The sequence below is a fragment of the Plutella xylostella genome, chromosome 30, assembly GCF_932276165.1.
Source record: "Plutella xylostella chromosome 30, ilPluXylo3.1, whole genome shotgun sequence".
Taxonomy (NCBI): Eukaryota; Metazoa; Arthropoda; class Insecta; order Lepidoptera; family Plutellidae; genus Plutella; species Plutella xylostella.
The window spans coordinates 1188453-1206845 of NC_064010.1; the positions used below are offsets into that span (position 1 = coordinate 1188453).

General features: G+C 38.3%; 1 protein-coding gene across 1 annotated transcript in view; it reads left to right on the forward strand.

The window, feature by feature from the left end:
* The window catches only part of LOC105395366 (mitogen-activated protein kinase-binding protein 1), a 106849-nt gene that overhangs the window by 43416 nt on the left and 45040 nt on the right, over positions 1–18393 (forward strand). Inside the window, exon 3 of the mRNA XM_048631933.1 lies at positions 12295–12386. Coding sequence (XP_048487890.1) covers positions 12295–12386 — 92 coding nt within the window. The remainder of the gene's footprint in view (positions 1–12294; positions 12387–18393) is intronic.

Consider the following 18393-nt stretch of genomic DNA (forward strand, 5'->3'; position numbering starts at 1 on the left):
AAATCACCCTTGTTATAAACATAAAACACACGCACCCTTGTTATAAATTGGTGTAAAACCAAAATAATTTACCTACTGTCGAAAAATTGCAATTAGATGTGTTTTTATCAGACGAGGTAATAATGTGCGCTATGCTATGTGTGCTATTATTATCCAAATATTATTAGGAAATTTACGAACCGAGAAGTTTTTTTGCAAAAAATAGATAACTTGTTTTTAAAAATGTTTTTATTTATATTCTGAACACCAAGGGTCCACTTAGGTCGCGAAGTTTTGTTCTTCAGTTACGACGATGCCTAATGATGATAACGGTAGCTCAATGTAACCGTCCACCTATCGGTATCGTAAGTATCGGACCAAACGGATTTTCATACCTAAATCTATGGAGAAACGGCGTCGGCAATGCCGATGAAGTGGACGCACTTGTGTGAATTTCTATACAAATAATACTGAATGCGATGCGTCCGTTGCGTACGATGCCGAAGGGACGTTTACCTATTCTATTCTCTTCTCTGTGGGGGTGTAAGTACCTGCACCTGGCTCTCTCGAGTGGAACCGTTGTGCATATCCTCAGGGTCTAAACTGCCTTCCTAAGCTTGGACCATTTCCCACCACGCTGGTCCACTGCGGGTTGGTGGGTTCACATATCTAGATGTGCTAAATCTAGATATGCAGGTTTCCTCACGATATTTTCCTTCACCGTAAGAGCGATGTTATGTATACATTGTACTTAAGTTAAAAGAACTCATTGGTACATGTCAGCGCCGGGATTCGAACCCGCATCTCTTGCGTGAGGAGCGGGCGCTTACCCGACTGAGCTACCACCGCTCTTACCTTAAACTAGAAGTTTATCTTCGTATGCGTAATGTTAACGCTTTACCGAAGCGTCCAATTAAAATACCATATAAAACATTCACTGAGCACTCATTGGTTAATAGTTTTTTGCGCTCGTAAATCTCTGCGGACCAGATTCCGATGTTGCGCTCCTTAGATCAACGATATACGAATAAGATGGTGAGTGTCTCACATACATACAAAGCAAAAAGTGTCCGCATTTTGTTTACTGTCAAACTGTTTTAAGTTCAACCTAATGACCACCATTATACCAATGAATAGTCACAAATCTTCTAACCGAACTACACTCACAAGCAAAGAAACAGTTCCACTTACAAATTGCAGACACCAAACAGCCCCTATTTTTTAAGAAGAAATTTAAACAAAATATTTACGTTTTAGTAGTTAATATTCTGACGCGTCGTAAAATGCAGTTAAATATTGCAAAAAGCGTCATTAAGTTATTTTTTCCGCTTAGGAGTAATTTGGTGATTTTCTGAATGGAACTTTTTCAATGCCCGTGAGTGTAGTTGTCGAAGAGGTCATTGATGAAAGTAGGGTGTGACTTGTCGATACGTTTCTTTTGCACTGAAACTCCATCTTGTTCGTATATTGTTGATCTATGTTGCGCTCAGCGTTGGCTAGGCGGCAGAGGATCGGTATGCGCAGTGTCGCCTTGTTTGGACGTTGTTGGATGTGTAATTACGGTGATGTTGCCTGTTTGTGGGCGGTAAAAAAAGTTGATCTGAAAATAAACCTAACCTCACCAACTTTACGAACCCTCGAGATTTTACACTAAAAGTCGCGTTAGTATTTATTTTCTGAGTGGCTGAGGCAATTTTGAAAAAATATGGCTAAGAACATTTGGGGTAACATTACCTATGACTGCTGTGACTATGACCCAAAATAAACAAATCGAAAATCGATACACAAGTAAGTTAAACTTATAACATCCCTCTTTTTCTTACGGGGGTAAAATATATCGCTTCAAGTAATAAGACCGCCTTTTGCACCTAATTAAGTTAAAACTTGTCAATTTTCTTTTTGGATTTTCTTTTTGGTATACAATTAAATAGTATTCTATCTACAAATCTAACAATAAATAACACAATTAACTTAGCATACATTATTATGCCATAACTGCAGAGATCGTATCACATTCCGACATCTGTGGACGGTTGACGCCGACGCGAATGTTTCTGCCTTATTTATGCTTATAGTCCAGTCAATAAATTACGAAAAATGAGGTGTAGAGTGCGTGAGCAGGTAACTAAGCGATTCCTTCAGGAAATTGTTCAGGGGGCTTAGTTTGTTAACATACCAAAAGTCCTGACTCCTAGGTGATGAGCGGGGGGGAGGAGAGGGGGGTAAAGGTACGAATTTTTGGTTTTTCGCTTATAGGGTAAAAGTACTAGTAACTGGCAGTTTAAGCGACTAGCAACACAAAAAAATATATTAAAAATTAAGTATTGGCCTGATTTAAGCACTGGTAGGCTTGAATTACTGGCAATAAGATGACGAACAATTATAGGCATAAATGGTAAAGATATATGATTAATATTCGATTTTAATGAAGTTTATATCCACTACCCCCAAAAAACCTAGTAACTGGCAGTAAAAATTAGTAACTGTCACATGATGTTTCAGTAACTGGCACCTTTTAAAAAATCATGCAATTAGGTCAATAAGTACTCTAAAATCAATAATATATTTGATATTAGGTAATGTACAATTACCTGTCTAGGTTCTGTACCGGTAAGACTCAAAATCACCGTTGTAATGGTCGACTTCTACGACAAAATGACAGTACAAGTATGCGACGAATCGTGGGTCCATATGAATGCAACAAATCGAGAAACCCTTGGATTTGGAAACGGAAATGGAGAAAGCAAATGCTTGTGGATCTTGATGTATTCATTCAGCAGCTTGAGAGAAGTGACCTGGCTAAGTTGAAGACTGCTGACGGTAGTATAGTTGCCTCTAAGCTGAAATTTCTTGCGGAAATTGAAGGTTTCTACGGCTTTCAGCTTCACATGCTCTGGGTAAAGACAGAATTAGTACAGCTCTTCTGAAAGCTTTTACTATCCTCTAACAGCTTCAGAAGCTCTTTAACCAATTTTGTTTATAAGTCATGTTTTCAAGCTGTTTTATAAGGTCATCACGAACCGTGTTTCTATCAAGTTCTTCAAGGACTATAAGAAAGCCTTTGATTCTATTTAGACCTGGGAAGTTCTGGAATTCCCTCGTTGTAACATGCATAGCGGCCTTAATGCAGCAACAGTATATTATGTCTACCTTGGACAGTCTATTCGACTAGGCAGAAGGAACTTCGAAAACGAAGCTGTAAAGTGCATAAAACAAAATATTACTGGATCGGACTGCATAGGGGAAGATTTGACAAATTTTCACATAAATGCCTGAAGGCAAAGGTCTTCAGTCAATGCGTCTTACTGGTGATGACGTATGGATCACAGACGTGGACACTGATGGTTGGACTGGTCCACCGATTCAAAATCGATCAGCGGGCATTGGAAAGATTGGTGGTTCTTTGAAGGACCATATCAGAAATAAGGTAATCCGTAAGAGAACTTGAGTAACCGATATAGCTCTTAAATTCTGTATGCTCAAGTGGCATTAGGCCGGCCATAGCTGCCGAAGAACCGATGACCAGTGGGGCAAACGCGCTCTAGAGTGGAGACCACGAACATGCAAGGGTAGCGGCGGATACCTTCGGGCCAGCTGGACCAACGACCTTATAAAGCTGACCGGTAGTGGCTGGATGAGGAAGGTCGAGAACAGAGTGCAGTGTCACTGCTGGTGAGAGGTCCAGCAGTGGACAATTACTGTAGATTGCCTTGATTTTAGTCATTTTTCTGAAAAGAAACATGAAAGAAATGTTTACCGCACCAGTAAGTGCCAGTTATTGGTGAGTAAAAAAATGTATGCAGATTAGTAACTGGCGGCCCGTGCCAGTTATTGAAACAAAGCTGCCTAGACACTGGGGGTTTTTACAGTGCACTTTAAATCGTATTTTCTGTCGATAGAAGGTATAAAATAGCTTAAAATCACAAAACCCAAAATATTAGTAACTGGCAGGGGGGTGCCAGTTACTAAGTGAAGATATAAATTACATTTCAGTAACTAGCACCCTGAAATATAACTCAAAAGCAACTAAAATCACAGTGAATCGGGCCATTATGATATTGTTCAGACCTTCCCCTACTTCCTTGTTATTGTCACACTATCAAAAACTTATTTATTTTCGCGAAAACAAGCCATACAAATTTTGGTGTCTCCTTAAGAAAAATTTAACGCACGTGCATTTTTTTGGCGATCTTCGCCGCTTTGACTGAGATAATTTCCAGCGCCGGAAAATACCCACCTAGCGGCGTAAAATTAAACTATAATATCAATGAATAATTGGAGATTGCTGTAAACACATCAAAGATGGTCTTACTATATCCAAAAGCTTAATATATTCAGTTTTATAGTCAAAGTGCCAGTTACTGACACATGCCAGTTATACCACGATTTACCCTATCTCGAAAATGGTGCATCGCAGAGAAATATTTTCAAGGCATAAAATGGAGTTCGTTAAATTACCTAAAACTTTTATACTAAATGTATTTTTCTAATTCCTAACCGTTCTCGAGTTATTACCCTCGGAAAAAGTTAAAATTTACAAGAAAAATCTATTCAAGTCAAAACATTCATAAACATTGCATCATATTTTCTAAACCGATTCATAAACGAAAAAAATGAATAGGAAAGAAGTTGTAGATTTTTAAATTCTCTTTTAGAATATATATAGATATGCTAGTGAATGTCCAACCCGTCTAAAGTTACAGCTATTTTACTTACACTTAAGCTCACTAACTCGGTGAGTTATGTCAGTAACTTTAGCAAAATGCAAGTTTAAAATAGCTGTAACTTTAGGCGGGTTGAACATTAACCAGCATATCTATATATATTCTAAAAGGAAATTTAAAAATCTACAACTTCTTTCCTATTCATTTTTTTCATTTATGAATCGGTTTAGAAAATATGATGCAATGTTTATGAATGTCTCGACTTGAATAGATTTTTCTTGTAACTTTTAATTTTTTCCGAGGGAAATAACTCGAAAACGGTTAGGAATTAGAAAAATACATATGATATAAAAGATTTAGATAATTTAAAGAACTCCATTTTATGCTTTGAAAATATTTCTCTGCGTTGCACCATTTTCGAGATATAAGCGAAAAACCAAAAATTTGTACCTTTACCCCCCTCTCCTCCCCCCCGCTCATCACCTAGGAGTCAGGACTTTTAGTATGTTAACAACCTCAGCCCCCTGAACAAGTTTCTGAAGGAATCGCTTAGTTACCTGCTCACGCACTCTACACCTCATTCCTTGACTGGACTATTACGCCATTGTCAATTGATGGCTTGTTTGTTTATATTTCTATTAATAAATACGAGTCACAGTCAGTAGTAGTCTGGCCAGCTTCAGTGATCGTAACTGATCATTAAAGTTAGCACGGAAGCCTAAAATTCATCCTTCATTCCTTCCAAGGACCAGTGCCCCAGCAGGCGGGACGTGATGGGTTTTGATCATGACATGATGAGGAGACAGGTGGCCGGTAGTGGCTGGAGGGGCAAGGGCGAGGACAGGGTTGTGACGTTGTTAGGGAGAGGCGTGTGACGATGCTTCTGGTAATGATAACTTGTCAATCAGATGTCAGATGTTCTATAAAGAAGAAAGTTTTTTAAATTATTAGTAAACCTGCTCAACCTTGGATGTGTAAACTCAATAACTTGCAGTGGATCGTGGAGAACATGGTCTTAGCTTAGAACACCATTAGTGGATATTTAAAGGTTTTATTCGAGTGAATGAACCCGTCCTATAACTCCTATATCACCTGTACATGTATTTGTCTTAGTAAGTCCATGGTTGTTCACGATCTGCGTGAGGTAGGTAGGAAATTAGGAATGACATAGTTATAGGCCGGGTGCACAAATGGGGGGCATTTCGACACGGCTGTGCACGACCTAGAGCCTTATTCTGTTTACCGAAGCGATGTCAATAAGATCGGAGGTTCTACAGGTTTTATTTAGATTGAAGAACCCCGGACATGGAACTTTGTTTGGTTTGTGTTCGATAAAAATTATAAAGTAACCAACGTTAAAAGTTAAATGCCCCCGAAATTAAACAATAAAAGAAGTATGACTTGTGAATGGCTAAGCCGATTTTGATAAAATATGCCTAAGACCACTCGGGTGGCATTATCTATGAACAAATGAAATCGTAAGTTGGTTCAGCAGTTTGGGAGCTACGTTACCAGACATTTAAACACGCACGAACACACAAATACACAGACACGTTAAACTTAGAACACCTCTTTTTCATTGGCAATTCGTTTATTTTCCCTCTCCAGAAGCAAGGGCTGGCTTATGTCATTCCGTGTAATTTAAGATGCTAACTCTCAGCCTATGAATGTCAGGAATAAGCTAGTTGTAAAGATCACCTTATTACATATTACCGGGTTGTGGCATTTCGCATCGTAATGGGTTTTCGTATTAATTCGCTATCTGATTCTCGATTTACGTATTTCTTGTTAGCTGATTTGTGATTAGTGCATAGTTATCTGGAAATCTAAAAGCTTTGAGTGCGTTGGTGTCGTCTACCGAACAGATGACCAATGGGATAGGCGAGTTCTAGCGGTGCCTGGAAGGTTTTCCACGCTATGTTTGCATATGCGGGATCGCTTAAGTAACTAGAAATGGCTGTAATTAAAATGTTTTGATTTTTTTTGGGAATTATTAAATTTCGTACTTATTTTTTTATTTTTATTCCCTCCCATTTAGTCTTTTTTGGTACTTTTACATAAATGGCTTCATAACAATTGCAATAGGATTCTTTAAATGTTTCGAACGCTTCCGCAAGAAATTAAACACTCACCCACATACATGAAGAGTGAAAATCCATAACACCCCACTTATGTTGTTGGGGTCAAGTGGTGCACAATCGCCAATAAAGCGCCCACTCCATCGGCTCAGTGGAATAATCGACCTTAATACGTGCTCCATTGAGTCTAATAGTGATTGACGTGATGTTGTAATACTTATAATAGTACCTATTGATGCAGTTTTCAATAATGATATGGTCCAGATTCCAGCTAACACATAGTCTATCACATCAATAATTGTATATTTCGTAGTAAGTAATAATGATTTACTGAGGGTTGGTCTTTTTCCATTTCTTAGCTAAATTCAAGTTGGGAATATAGTTCTTAATCTAAGTCTAGATAAGCTAATCAAAGTTGTATTTTTATTTCATTCGAAGAAGCAGTCAGAGGTGACTCGAACACCTTTCACTGATTTACAGTTCATTATATAATATTTGGTATAATCCTCGAAAAAGCCTCACATCCCGATAAATAATATTTTTTATTTGGTCCACATTTCTAAATCGTTTAACCCCCATGGTTTCAACTAGACAAAATTTAATGTATTACGAAACCCACCTACTTAAATCTAAGCAGGCATTTTATCACAATCGGCATCTCACGATTTGTGTCTGAACGGAATTCTCTCATTGTTTTCCTTGTCGTGTGGTGATAGGTGATTGCAAAAATATGGCACTAACTTTCAAATTGCCGTACCGTTACACCGTTAGGTACTTATAAGTTTTATAAAGAATATTGGGACAGGCCTCTTCTAAGGAAAGCCAAATTAAAGATAAAGATACTGACAACAACAAGAAATTTAGCAAACAGTATACTTACCTTGTTAAAAACAGAGTAACATATAGAGGGTTGCTGTCCAAAGCGTCAAAAATGTACCAGCTTAGCATGTGCACAAGGAAGGCCACAGCGCTGGTTTTCATAATTATGTCCTCGCTCTTCCTCATCCAGCCGCTACCGCCTACCTGTATAAGGTCGCCTGTCCAGCGAGCCTTAGCAGTGGGGTTACCACCACCGAAAATTACATGTATAAGCAGCGTCGCTTGTTAAGTGTGACGTAACTTGTATGCATTTCACAGATATTTGACAAACAAACGACGCTGATCGATTGTCAATTTCCAATGTGTCGGTGGTGGTATCGGTCATATCTGCCGAAGAACCGATAACCGTTGGGGTAGACGAGTTCTCGAGTGGAGACCACGAACAGGCAAACGCAGCGTGGGACGCCCTCCTGCCCGCTGGACTGACGACCTTAGGCGGGTGGCGGGTAGTGGTTGGATGAGGAAGGCCGAGGACCGAGTGTTGTGGCGCTCCTTGGGAGAGGCCTATGTCCAGCAGTGGATGATTATTGGCTGATGATGATGATGACGGTGGTGGTACGGTAGCTGATCTTACACATCGCGGCTTCATGATACGTTCACCTTAAATACCTCGATCTAAATATTTGGTTACACTCTGACTAACCGGTTCCGCTTCGGAATATCGTTCGGTTTTGATATTATTAAAATTATAGTAAGCTGATGTTGGCTGATTGGATGCGGAAAGCTATAGATCGCATCCAGTGGACTGCTATAGGCTGATGATGATGTTATTTGGTGAAATGGAGTACCATTTAACTGTAGCTTAAAGTCGAACATAGTAGCCGGAGAAAAGTGCAAGTCGTGGCCAGAGGTCAACTTGCTGGCCACTGACAGAAGGATGGAAGTGCCTGGTGTCAGCCCCAGACTCCTTGAACGTCCCTCAGCAGTATGTCTAGTACACGAACGATTGATAGTTTGTCAAAAACTATAAAAGTTTACGTTTTCTCGCATACAAAGTGGCTGAATAGCTGGAACTTGAATCATGATTTTTTACCGATACCCTACGCGTATGCGTGAATGACCGTACTAGAGCCTCAGCATCGTTTATCTGTCAAACATCTGTCAGATCAATTCCAATCGTAGCAGTTTTGACACATAAGCAATGCTGCTATAAGGAAAACCCTCTACAGAGGTAAAGTTCACAACACATAACAATAATAATAGTTGCACAACACAATACATTACCATAGAATGGAGATGCGCCTGTCAAGGTCGTCGGCTCCGTAATCCAAGATGGCCGCCGTCCTTGCGCCCGCGCAAGGATCGCGATGACGTCACGTGACGTCACAGCGGACTGGTTCGCGTTTCAAGGTCTAAGCTTGTGTTTTGTTTTTTTGTGAAAGTGTTTTTTATTACATTTTTATGGGCCAGTGTGTTGTATTGTACTGTACAAGTGCTGGAAGCACATGTTGAGCGTGAGCCTTTTGCTATCGCCATATACATCTATATTTGTTATGTTATAGATAGGCACATGTCCTTAGATTGAAATTGAAGCAGTATCAATTGTAGATTTTAGCCGTTAAATATACTAAAATTATTTATACTGAAACACATGGAATACCAAGATATGTTCTCCCTTTGTTTTTAGTTTCTGGGATCTTTACTTCATTAAATTAAAGTCTATTATATTAAATGAAGTCGCTTTTGTCTTAACACGTATGTCACTATTTACTCACTATACACAAACGTGCAAACAGGTTACTGTCAAGGTTATCCTTATAAATAAGGCAATTGTTTGTGTATGTAATTTAATATATCAGTTATGGAACTAGTAACCGTGTGTGTTAGTAGGTCTGTAGTTCCTGCTTGGACTGTAGGATGTTGACATATTAGGATTTAACGTGTTGATATTCTATTCTATTCTATTCTCATAGGGGGTGAAGTTCCTGTACGTGGCTCTCTCGAGTGGAACCTTTGTACATATCCCCTTGATTTCAGCTCAGCCAGCCTAGCTCCCGAGTAAACTGGAGTAGCAGGCCTGGGTGTTGTAATAGCTGAGGTAGGCGCTCTGTTGGTCCAAGAATAGATAATCTTGTTTCTGTAGTAGGTGGACAAGCTAACAGAATATGTTCAACCGTCTCATCTACTTCCTTACATGTCCTACATCGTGTTGATATTATAAATATAGCTTGTGTCTGAATCTAAACGATAAAGATAAAGAGACATTTATTTAACACAATGACACTGTAAATACAGTAAAAATAAACTTTACTTCTGTATATTGTGCAATAAAAGTATAAATAAATAAATAAATACAGAATGAGTGTTATTCGTCGAAACACTTTTTTTTGCATTGGCATCCCATTTAGTTCGTATATGGCTAATCCGAGGCTTTACCAATTAAATACTTTTTGAATAAGTACGTTACAAAAATACAAACATAAGTGCGTACATGATAAGTATGAATCGTAGTAAACCAGTAGGTATAATTCATCAAATGAAATCACATTGAATATCAATTATCAACCGACGGCGGCGTGACCTACAAATTAACAAATAGTTGTGCCATTTATGGCCAAAACCACTTGCTTACCCATTCAACTTATATTGAATAAGTTATGGGTTTTTTAAGAGGTACTAATTTAAGGTTGTACGTGTGAGTGGTTAAGTGTAGCTAAATACTTTACTGTAAACAAACATCTGTGTTTTAATGCGATATTAAGTAATACCTACAGATGGATTCATTCGAATAATTATTATTTTTAAATTCGCGTATAAAAATTGACTTTGCCATACATAGTAGACATATAAATCTCACATCAAAAACTGGATCCATAATTTCTAGATGAGTGAAAGTAAAATTACCAATTTTATACTCCAATTCGAAAGTAAACATGTATTGGGCAATAAAATACTATCACTAGAGTGATCGCTTCCGATTTTTTATTAAAATTAAAATTTCTAGGTACACTCACGGGCAGTGAAAAAGTTCCACTCACAAAATACCGACACCAAATGACCCAAATTTTTTCAAACATTTAGTTAATTTAAAATTTGAACATACTATTATCGTTGTTAGTTGATAATATCCTGATATTCCTGATGCTCTGTTAAATGTACTTCAATGTTGCAGAAGGCGTCATTAAGGTAGGTCCGTTTAGGAGTGATTTGGTGCTTTTCTCAGTGGAACCTTTTTATCGCCCGTGAGTGTAATTTGGGCCTCATAATAAAATGTGTCTAAGAACACTCAGGGTAACATTGTCCGATTAACGAAAATAGGTTTAGCCGTTTGCATGTTACCAGATACACAAACACATAGACACGTTAAAATTATAACATCTCTCTTTTTTCCGTCAAAGGTTAATCCTAACTAATATTATAAATGCGAAAGTAACTGTGTCTGTCGTCTGTCTCTCTATCTGTTACTCTTTCACGCCAAAACTACTGAACGGATTTTAATGAAATTTGGTAAGTACAGATATGGTCTAGACAGTCTAGACACTGAGAAAGAACCTAGGCTACTTTTTATCCCGGAATTCCCAAGGGAAAACTTTTTAAGCCGAAGCGAAGCTCGCGGGAACAGCTAGTAATTTATAAATAAAACCACTGCTACAGTCTTAGCTTAGTCCGCATTAGTGCAAAATTACACATCATTACATGTTATTATCCTGTTGAGAGTTACAGAGTTCCTCTTAAGGCGTTTATAATGTCTTAATTGATATAAAGTGCCGGCTCTTACAGTTAACATATATTATTTTATAGTGGCTGGTTTACCGGAGGTCAAAGTTACTGTTAGTTATCCAGTAATAGTCCCCTTATCTTGTCGTGAGGATAGAAGGTGGACAAAGGCGGTCACAGAATGGTGGCCTAGAGACGGACGATGAGCTGTTGGCAAACCACAGCTAGATGGTCCGATGACATCTGCAGTGCAGGGTTTCGTGGACCTGAGCGGTACAGGTCTGAAAATATTGGCGTACAAAAAAGGAGGCCTATGCCTACATAAACAGTGGGCCATAGAAGGCTGATGATGATGATGATGTGTCCACTGCATGACATAGGCCTCCTCAAAGATTGAAGAGATTTTGCCGTATCTCCACGCAGGCGGTCTGGAGATACGCAACAACAAAAACATTTGTCATCCAAAAGACTAAGAAATAATATTTCCATCTTCTAATGTGGTCCTACATAACCTTGGCATTTTTGTCAATGGATCAAATTGTATCAAAAATCTCTAAACTTGACCTCGTTTTTCAAAATAGATTAATTCTACAATTTATGTGGTCCTTCATATTGCAAAATAAATACATCCATAATCGTAATCAAACCAGTTTATCGTAGATATCGCCAAAATGTGATTCAAATGATTTCTAAAATGGTCTTGTTAATATTTTTAACATGTTGTTTATAAAATATTTCAACGATGATTTATTATATCTGGCCACTTTTGATACAACACCTTTTTTCATTTAATATTCTATTGTTTACTTCATAAAATGGTGGCTTTTGAATATGAAGCAACGATTCTTCATGATCTACACTGCTTCACATGTGTGTAAAATGTGAGAATATAAATAATTTATGTCTCCACATTTTATTTATTTTGTGTCCCATTTGCTAGGCAAAGGCCTCCTTCTATTTCGTCCATCGATCGCGATCTTCCGCAACTTATTACTTATCATTATTAATACTAATATCCCCTCCATGTTTGTCCACAGATCAAGTTGGAGACGGTCCTGGGGCTGACGGTGAACAGCAATGCGGCGCTGGACTGCGACCCTAATACTGACCTCGTGGCATACCCTGCAGGGTGAGTCATCAATAGTCATTATAGATTTTAGCATATACCTCTGTGTATACCATGTGTTCCTGGTACTTTCGTCTGATAGAAAAAGGGGTTTTATTTATAAGTAATTTGTCGTGTGCTCGACTGTGACCCCAATACGGACTTCGTGCAGGGTGTGTTTATACCTCTTTGGTGTCTATGCGTGCCTTGTACTTTCGTGTGATGAAAGTAGGGTTTTCATATAAGTTATTCTACGGTTCTTCATTAACTTTTATCTATGCATTTACTACTAGACTAGACTTCAGAGGTTAATTATAATTTTTTTGGTCGGTCTATGCTTTCATGACTATATTTTAAAAAGTAGCGAAAAAATAGGTCTATGCTAGTTATTTATGGCTATATATTCGTACGGCACTGAACGCCGGCAGTACCAGGCAATCAGCGCTGGTAATAGGTGTGATGGGACGCGCCGTCACTTCCCGCCTCAGTCGACTTAGTCTTAGTTTAATAATATACGAACCAGATGGTGTGAAACATCATATACAAAAACAAAGCAAAAAACTGTGCGCATTTTGTAGCAAAAAACTGTCCGAGTTTTGTTTACTGTCAAACAGTTTTAAGTTCAACCTAATGACAACCATTGTACCAATGTTTATACATTATTGCCACAAATCTTTTAACCTAACTAATTCAAAATATGGTAGAAGTGGGGTGTTATTTGTTGAGACGTTTCTTTTGCACTGACTATTATCTATATCTATCTGATCTATTAAAATATTGTTCGTTCTTTCTAAAGCCAGATCATACACCTACCCTATGACTAGGCACATAGCTGACAAGGTGACTTGGATTAGAAAGGTAATCTAAATGTGATGGGGGCTTCTATCACCTAATTCGCATTCGCAGGATGCCTAGGTCTAGTGGTCAGTTTTTTGGAGAAGATATAGGTAGTTATACATTTTGTTTAATCCTGTGTTAGAGAATCCACCTATCGTATTTTCATAAATGTATGGACAAACGTGCTTCCGTGCTTCGGATGCCACGTTAAGCCGTGGGTCCCGGTTGCTGCTTCGGCAGCAGTCGTTAAGGGGATCCCTAAAGCTAAAATGCTAAAGTCGGCTTGATATACTTGATTAGATTGGAAAAACGGTGGCTTCTATCACATTGATAAAAATATATTTTGTAGCAGAGGGTATACTGAACATGTTAGTTGCTTATAAATTGGTGCAGGATTATAATAAGTATGTTAAAAAAAATTGCAAACACACCATGTCTTTTGGCATTTTTTGACTTATTATGAAAAAACCCTCGAAATCAGAGGGCCCATTTTCATGGAATCTTATATGTATGTGTAGGTAATTAAATTCTTAACAAAGTTACCTTAAAGAGTTGGATTTAATGGACCAGAAGTCAACTTTTTTTGCAAAAAACTAATAAATTCCGGTTTAAAAATGATGACACCGTGACAGATTTCAGATTTCTTCAGTCGTCGCCCTGGTGGCGGCCTGTTAGGAGCGATACCCACGCCATTTTATTTTTTATCAAATATTTCACAAAAACTGATTAAATCAACAAATTATGACTACAAGTATTATAATACATATGCATTTGCTATGGAAAGTTAATTTTCTAATCATTTTAGATGCAGAAAAGCCGAAAATTCTTAGAAAACATTTCGCCTTTTCGATTTGTTTACATTTTTTACTATAGAGTTACAGATGCATAGATAAAGGTAAACATTGCACATAATGACACTTATTAGATTCTCCGAATAAGAACTATACGGTCAATGCAGTATGCCAAAGCGCGAGCCTGTTTATATTCTGAGGGGTAATTTATTTTATTTTAACGGTTGTGTATGGTAGGTAAGCTACACAATATACAGGGTGTTGAAAAGTAAGTTCATAATTTGTTTTATTTGAAACCAAAAACCGTAGTTAATTAAAAATATATATATTTTAAGATGTGGTAGTCTGTACACTACAGGTTGTTAAAAATAAGTAAGTATTTTTAAAAATTGAAGATCTAAAATTTACATAATTTTTTAAATCTATTTAACAAGCTTTGCAAAAAAGCGGTTAAGTGCGACTGTATCTCGCCATGAAAAAAATGAAATGTTTACTGTAGGTATGAATTTTATGCGTTACAAGTGGAATGAAATACCGCATAATATTATGTACAACTATTCGATTCGAATAGTGGGTACAATACTTTGCGTTCGTTCACTGTCGGAGCAGGATAAGAACCACGGGCGAGTTGTTGCGCTGGCTGTTTGCTTAAAAATAGTAACCGCGTTCAACTCTATCCCCTAGACGGCGAACCTTTAGGGCGGCTCTTGTATACCATCACTTGTCTTCTTATCTGCAGAAAATTGACAGAGGTCATACGTGTCTAACAAGTACATTAAGGATGCCAAAAGAGAGGGTTTGTTTTCACTGAAGAAGTTCAGTTGCGGAGTTCCACAGCGGTAGGTCTTGGACCCCTCTGCTGTGGAACTTGGCATACAACGCGGTCCTGCAAATCAAGCTCGCAAACGGCGTTAGCACAGTGCATTTTTCTAATGTCACACAGGTCGTGAGGTAGGCTGAGAGCCTCCTTCGGGGATGACATCCCAATGATTCATTACGAAAAAATTGCTGCAGCTGTGCTCGCCATGCAGTGCATGGGCTACTTCCGAATCTGGGGGGCTGTTGCAAAGGAGTCCGTTGCCTCTATACGGTACGGGTTCCGTGCGATCTATGATCCTTCCGGGAGCACCTGTCTTGTCAAGTCGAAGAGAATGGCTCGTATTCGACGCAACCTGCAGTACTGGTGGGATTGGTTGGAGGACAGGACAGCAGGAAGCTGCAGCAGCCGTCATGCTGTGATTCGACGCATAGATGCAAAAAAAAGTTGAAAGTAACTTCATGTTAATAAAATATTAGATCTTAATTTAACAACATAACATTGCAAAAAAAAAAAAAAATTAACATTGTTGAGTATGTTATTGTAATTTACTAAAGTAGTAATAAAAACAAAGGCTTATTGCATAGTTTTCGTTCACGTTCGCCTACATCGCACGTTGTATATGAGAATAAAGGGTATAATTACTAAGTTTTCTTGTTTAAAAATCACGGTTTGGGGTTTAGAGGAAAACAAATGGTAAAATGCGGAATACAGTTTTTTTTTTTCGAATAAAGAGGAAAACATGTGAATTCAAAAAACGTTTCTATTGACACCAAAGAGTACTTTTCGCCGAGAAAAGTGGAGTTACAATGTTTGCGATCTAAAGTGATGATAGAACTAGAACTTATTTTTTCAGTTCACCTGCTGTTGAGTGAAATCGTAATTAGGTAAATGACTCCTTGACATGAAAATAACTTTTTTTTAATAATCGTTATAACAAAACCGTTTTTTTTAATACAGCAATATTTGTAGGTGTACCTACAGTGAGCAAAAGAGCGCAACAAGGTGTAAACTTTTTGGTTTTTAAGAAACAAAAATATTATTTCTATCATATCCCAAATACACATAAGTACTTAAAAAAAAAAATACACACTCTCGCCTTGTACTAATGTACTCCCTTGCGGGGGTACTTACATGTTATTATTTTTCTGGTGACCTCCCCATATCCCTTTGCCAGCTACGTAACCTTTTGTGACACCCTGTATATGCAGAGTTCTGCAAACTACTGTTCTGCTTTTGAAACACCAAAAAAAAACAGGTCGTCTAACTAAAAGGTCACGTGACCAAAAAAAAAATAATATGAAGAAGCGTTTTTTTCATGAATATAAAAAATTACGTAGGATAAAAGTTTTTCAGAGTGACGCCTGAGTAACGCCCTTTCGGCTAACTATACTTTTTTTATTACACGGGGGCAGAGTTTAATACAACACCCTGAACTATTAAACTCTGATAATATTTTCGCGATTTTTTTACATTCTGATTTCATTTCCTGGCTTAGAAATAACATCAATAACATGCTGCACACGTAGGTTTCGGCATAGTATTAAACCCTTTTTGCAACAACCTGTATAAATATCGGCACGGGTACGACTTTATATATAATTAATTATTAAATATTAAAAATACTTTCAAATAAAAATAAATATTTTCGTATCACAAAACAATATTACTTACTTAGTATATTTTTAACAAAGTGGCATGTCTTCACTTTTATGTTTTCGAGTACTATGTTAAAATTTCATGTCATTGTCCGTAGAACGCCCCGCATACCTCAACCCCCCCTCACTAGATTTGACAGATTCTGATTTTCTTCCAGCTTTAGTGACAGCCTTAAGCCTAGTCAGAGGCCTTCGGGCAGCTTGAAAACATCTGACAGTCGGGTTGCCCACTTACCCGACAACTCTCTCAGTACAGGCTTGCTTGTGTTGGGGTCCACCAACCCGCACTAGGCCAGCGTGGTGGACTACGCCTAAACCCTTCCTTCATTGGATTCGTGATGGGTCGTGATGATGATGATGATAATTATGGACAAACAGCGTCGGCAATGCCGATGCAGTTGGACGCACTAGTGTTTATTTCTAAACAAAGAATACAGAATGCGATGCCTTTGATGACTTTAAGTGCTCATTTATTATAAATACCATTTAGGGGTTAACTGGGGAACCAATAATAGGTCAGCTTAGGTTCAAAACGATTCAACAACATAGATCGCTGCCGCTGTGTAAAGTAATCTATTTCCTCGCGACCTAAAGGTTACTAGGTCGCGTCTAGGTTAAGGCCTTAACAATATTTGCGGGGGAGAATTTACAGCGAAGCTCTCAAAATGGAGTAAAGGAATTGGCTTTTCAATTTGAAAAATTGATGTCGCTGGCAAGAAAATATGTTGAAGCGAAATAGCGAAAAGTATGATTATTTGCAACGAGTTTATTCTTTCATCTTGTACCTTATAGATACAGAAATAAATGGTTTCTCTACCGGGAACTATTGCATGGCATGATGGCACGCTGATGACTGAAAATGTATGGAGTAGACAGATGATGAATACACTATCGCCTCCGTTACCGTAACTTGTCGAAATTTAATAGGAGTCCAGGATCCCTATCGCGAACATGTTTTCGGATTCAAAATGTATTCAATTTGACTTCGCGATAAGGCTGAAACTGAAATACGACAATAACCCTGCTAATGTACTTACCCAACACTGCTATGCATCTGTTTTTATTAAAGTTTTGGTTTTCTATTTTAGATGTTTATGGAAACGTATAGTTAACAAATTGATCGTGTTCACCACCCATCCGTGGGTCGTGAGTGAACGAGTGTCAGTAATCCTATCCTAATCCTAACTAATATTATAAATGCGAAAGTAACTGTGTCTGTCTGTCTGTCTGTCTGTTACTCTTTCACGCCAAAACTACTGAACGGATTTGAATGAAATTTGGTATACATATGGTCTAGACCCTGGGAAAGAACATAGGCTACTTTTTATCCCGGAATTCCCACGGGAAAACTTTTTAAGGCGAAGGGAAGCGCGCGGGAACAGCTAGTATATAATATATTCCACTTAGGTACAAGTAACACACAACAGGACCCTGAGTTCATTGGACCTTTGCGTTTGCATGACAATCGAGTGCGGAGTTGCTTGTCTGTCGGTCTGTCATTATGATGATGACGTTGTTTCTTCTTCTTCTTCTTCTGGTGCCGTCTCCTATCGAAGGTTGGCAATCATCCTGCTGATTTCCGTCTTGGAGGCCGCCGCACGGAACAATTCTCCAGTGCTCAGCTGGAACCACTGGCGTAGATTTTGCAGCCATGATGTCATTGGCCGCCCAGGCCTCCTCCTGCCTTGTATTTTCCCCTGGGTTATTACTTGGAGGAGTTCGTACTTGGGGTTTCGCATTATGTGGCCGAAGTATTCCAGACGTTGTTTGGTTGGACATTATTTCATGGTCAAGTTTTGATAAGATAACTCTTCAACCACGGCACAGATGTATAATTATCACTGAAAACTAGTTACCTCTCTAGAATGCATAGGTACATACATATTCGATAATTTCTAAGTATGATTGTTTGACACTCTTTAAGGAGA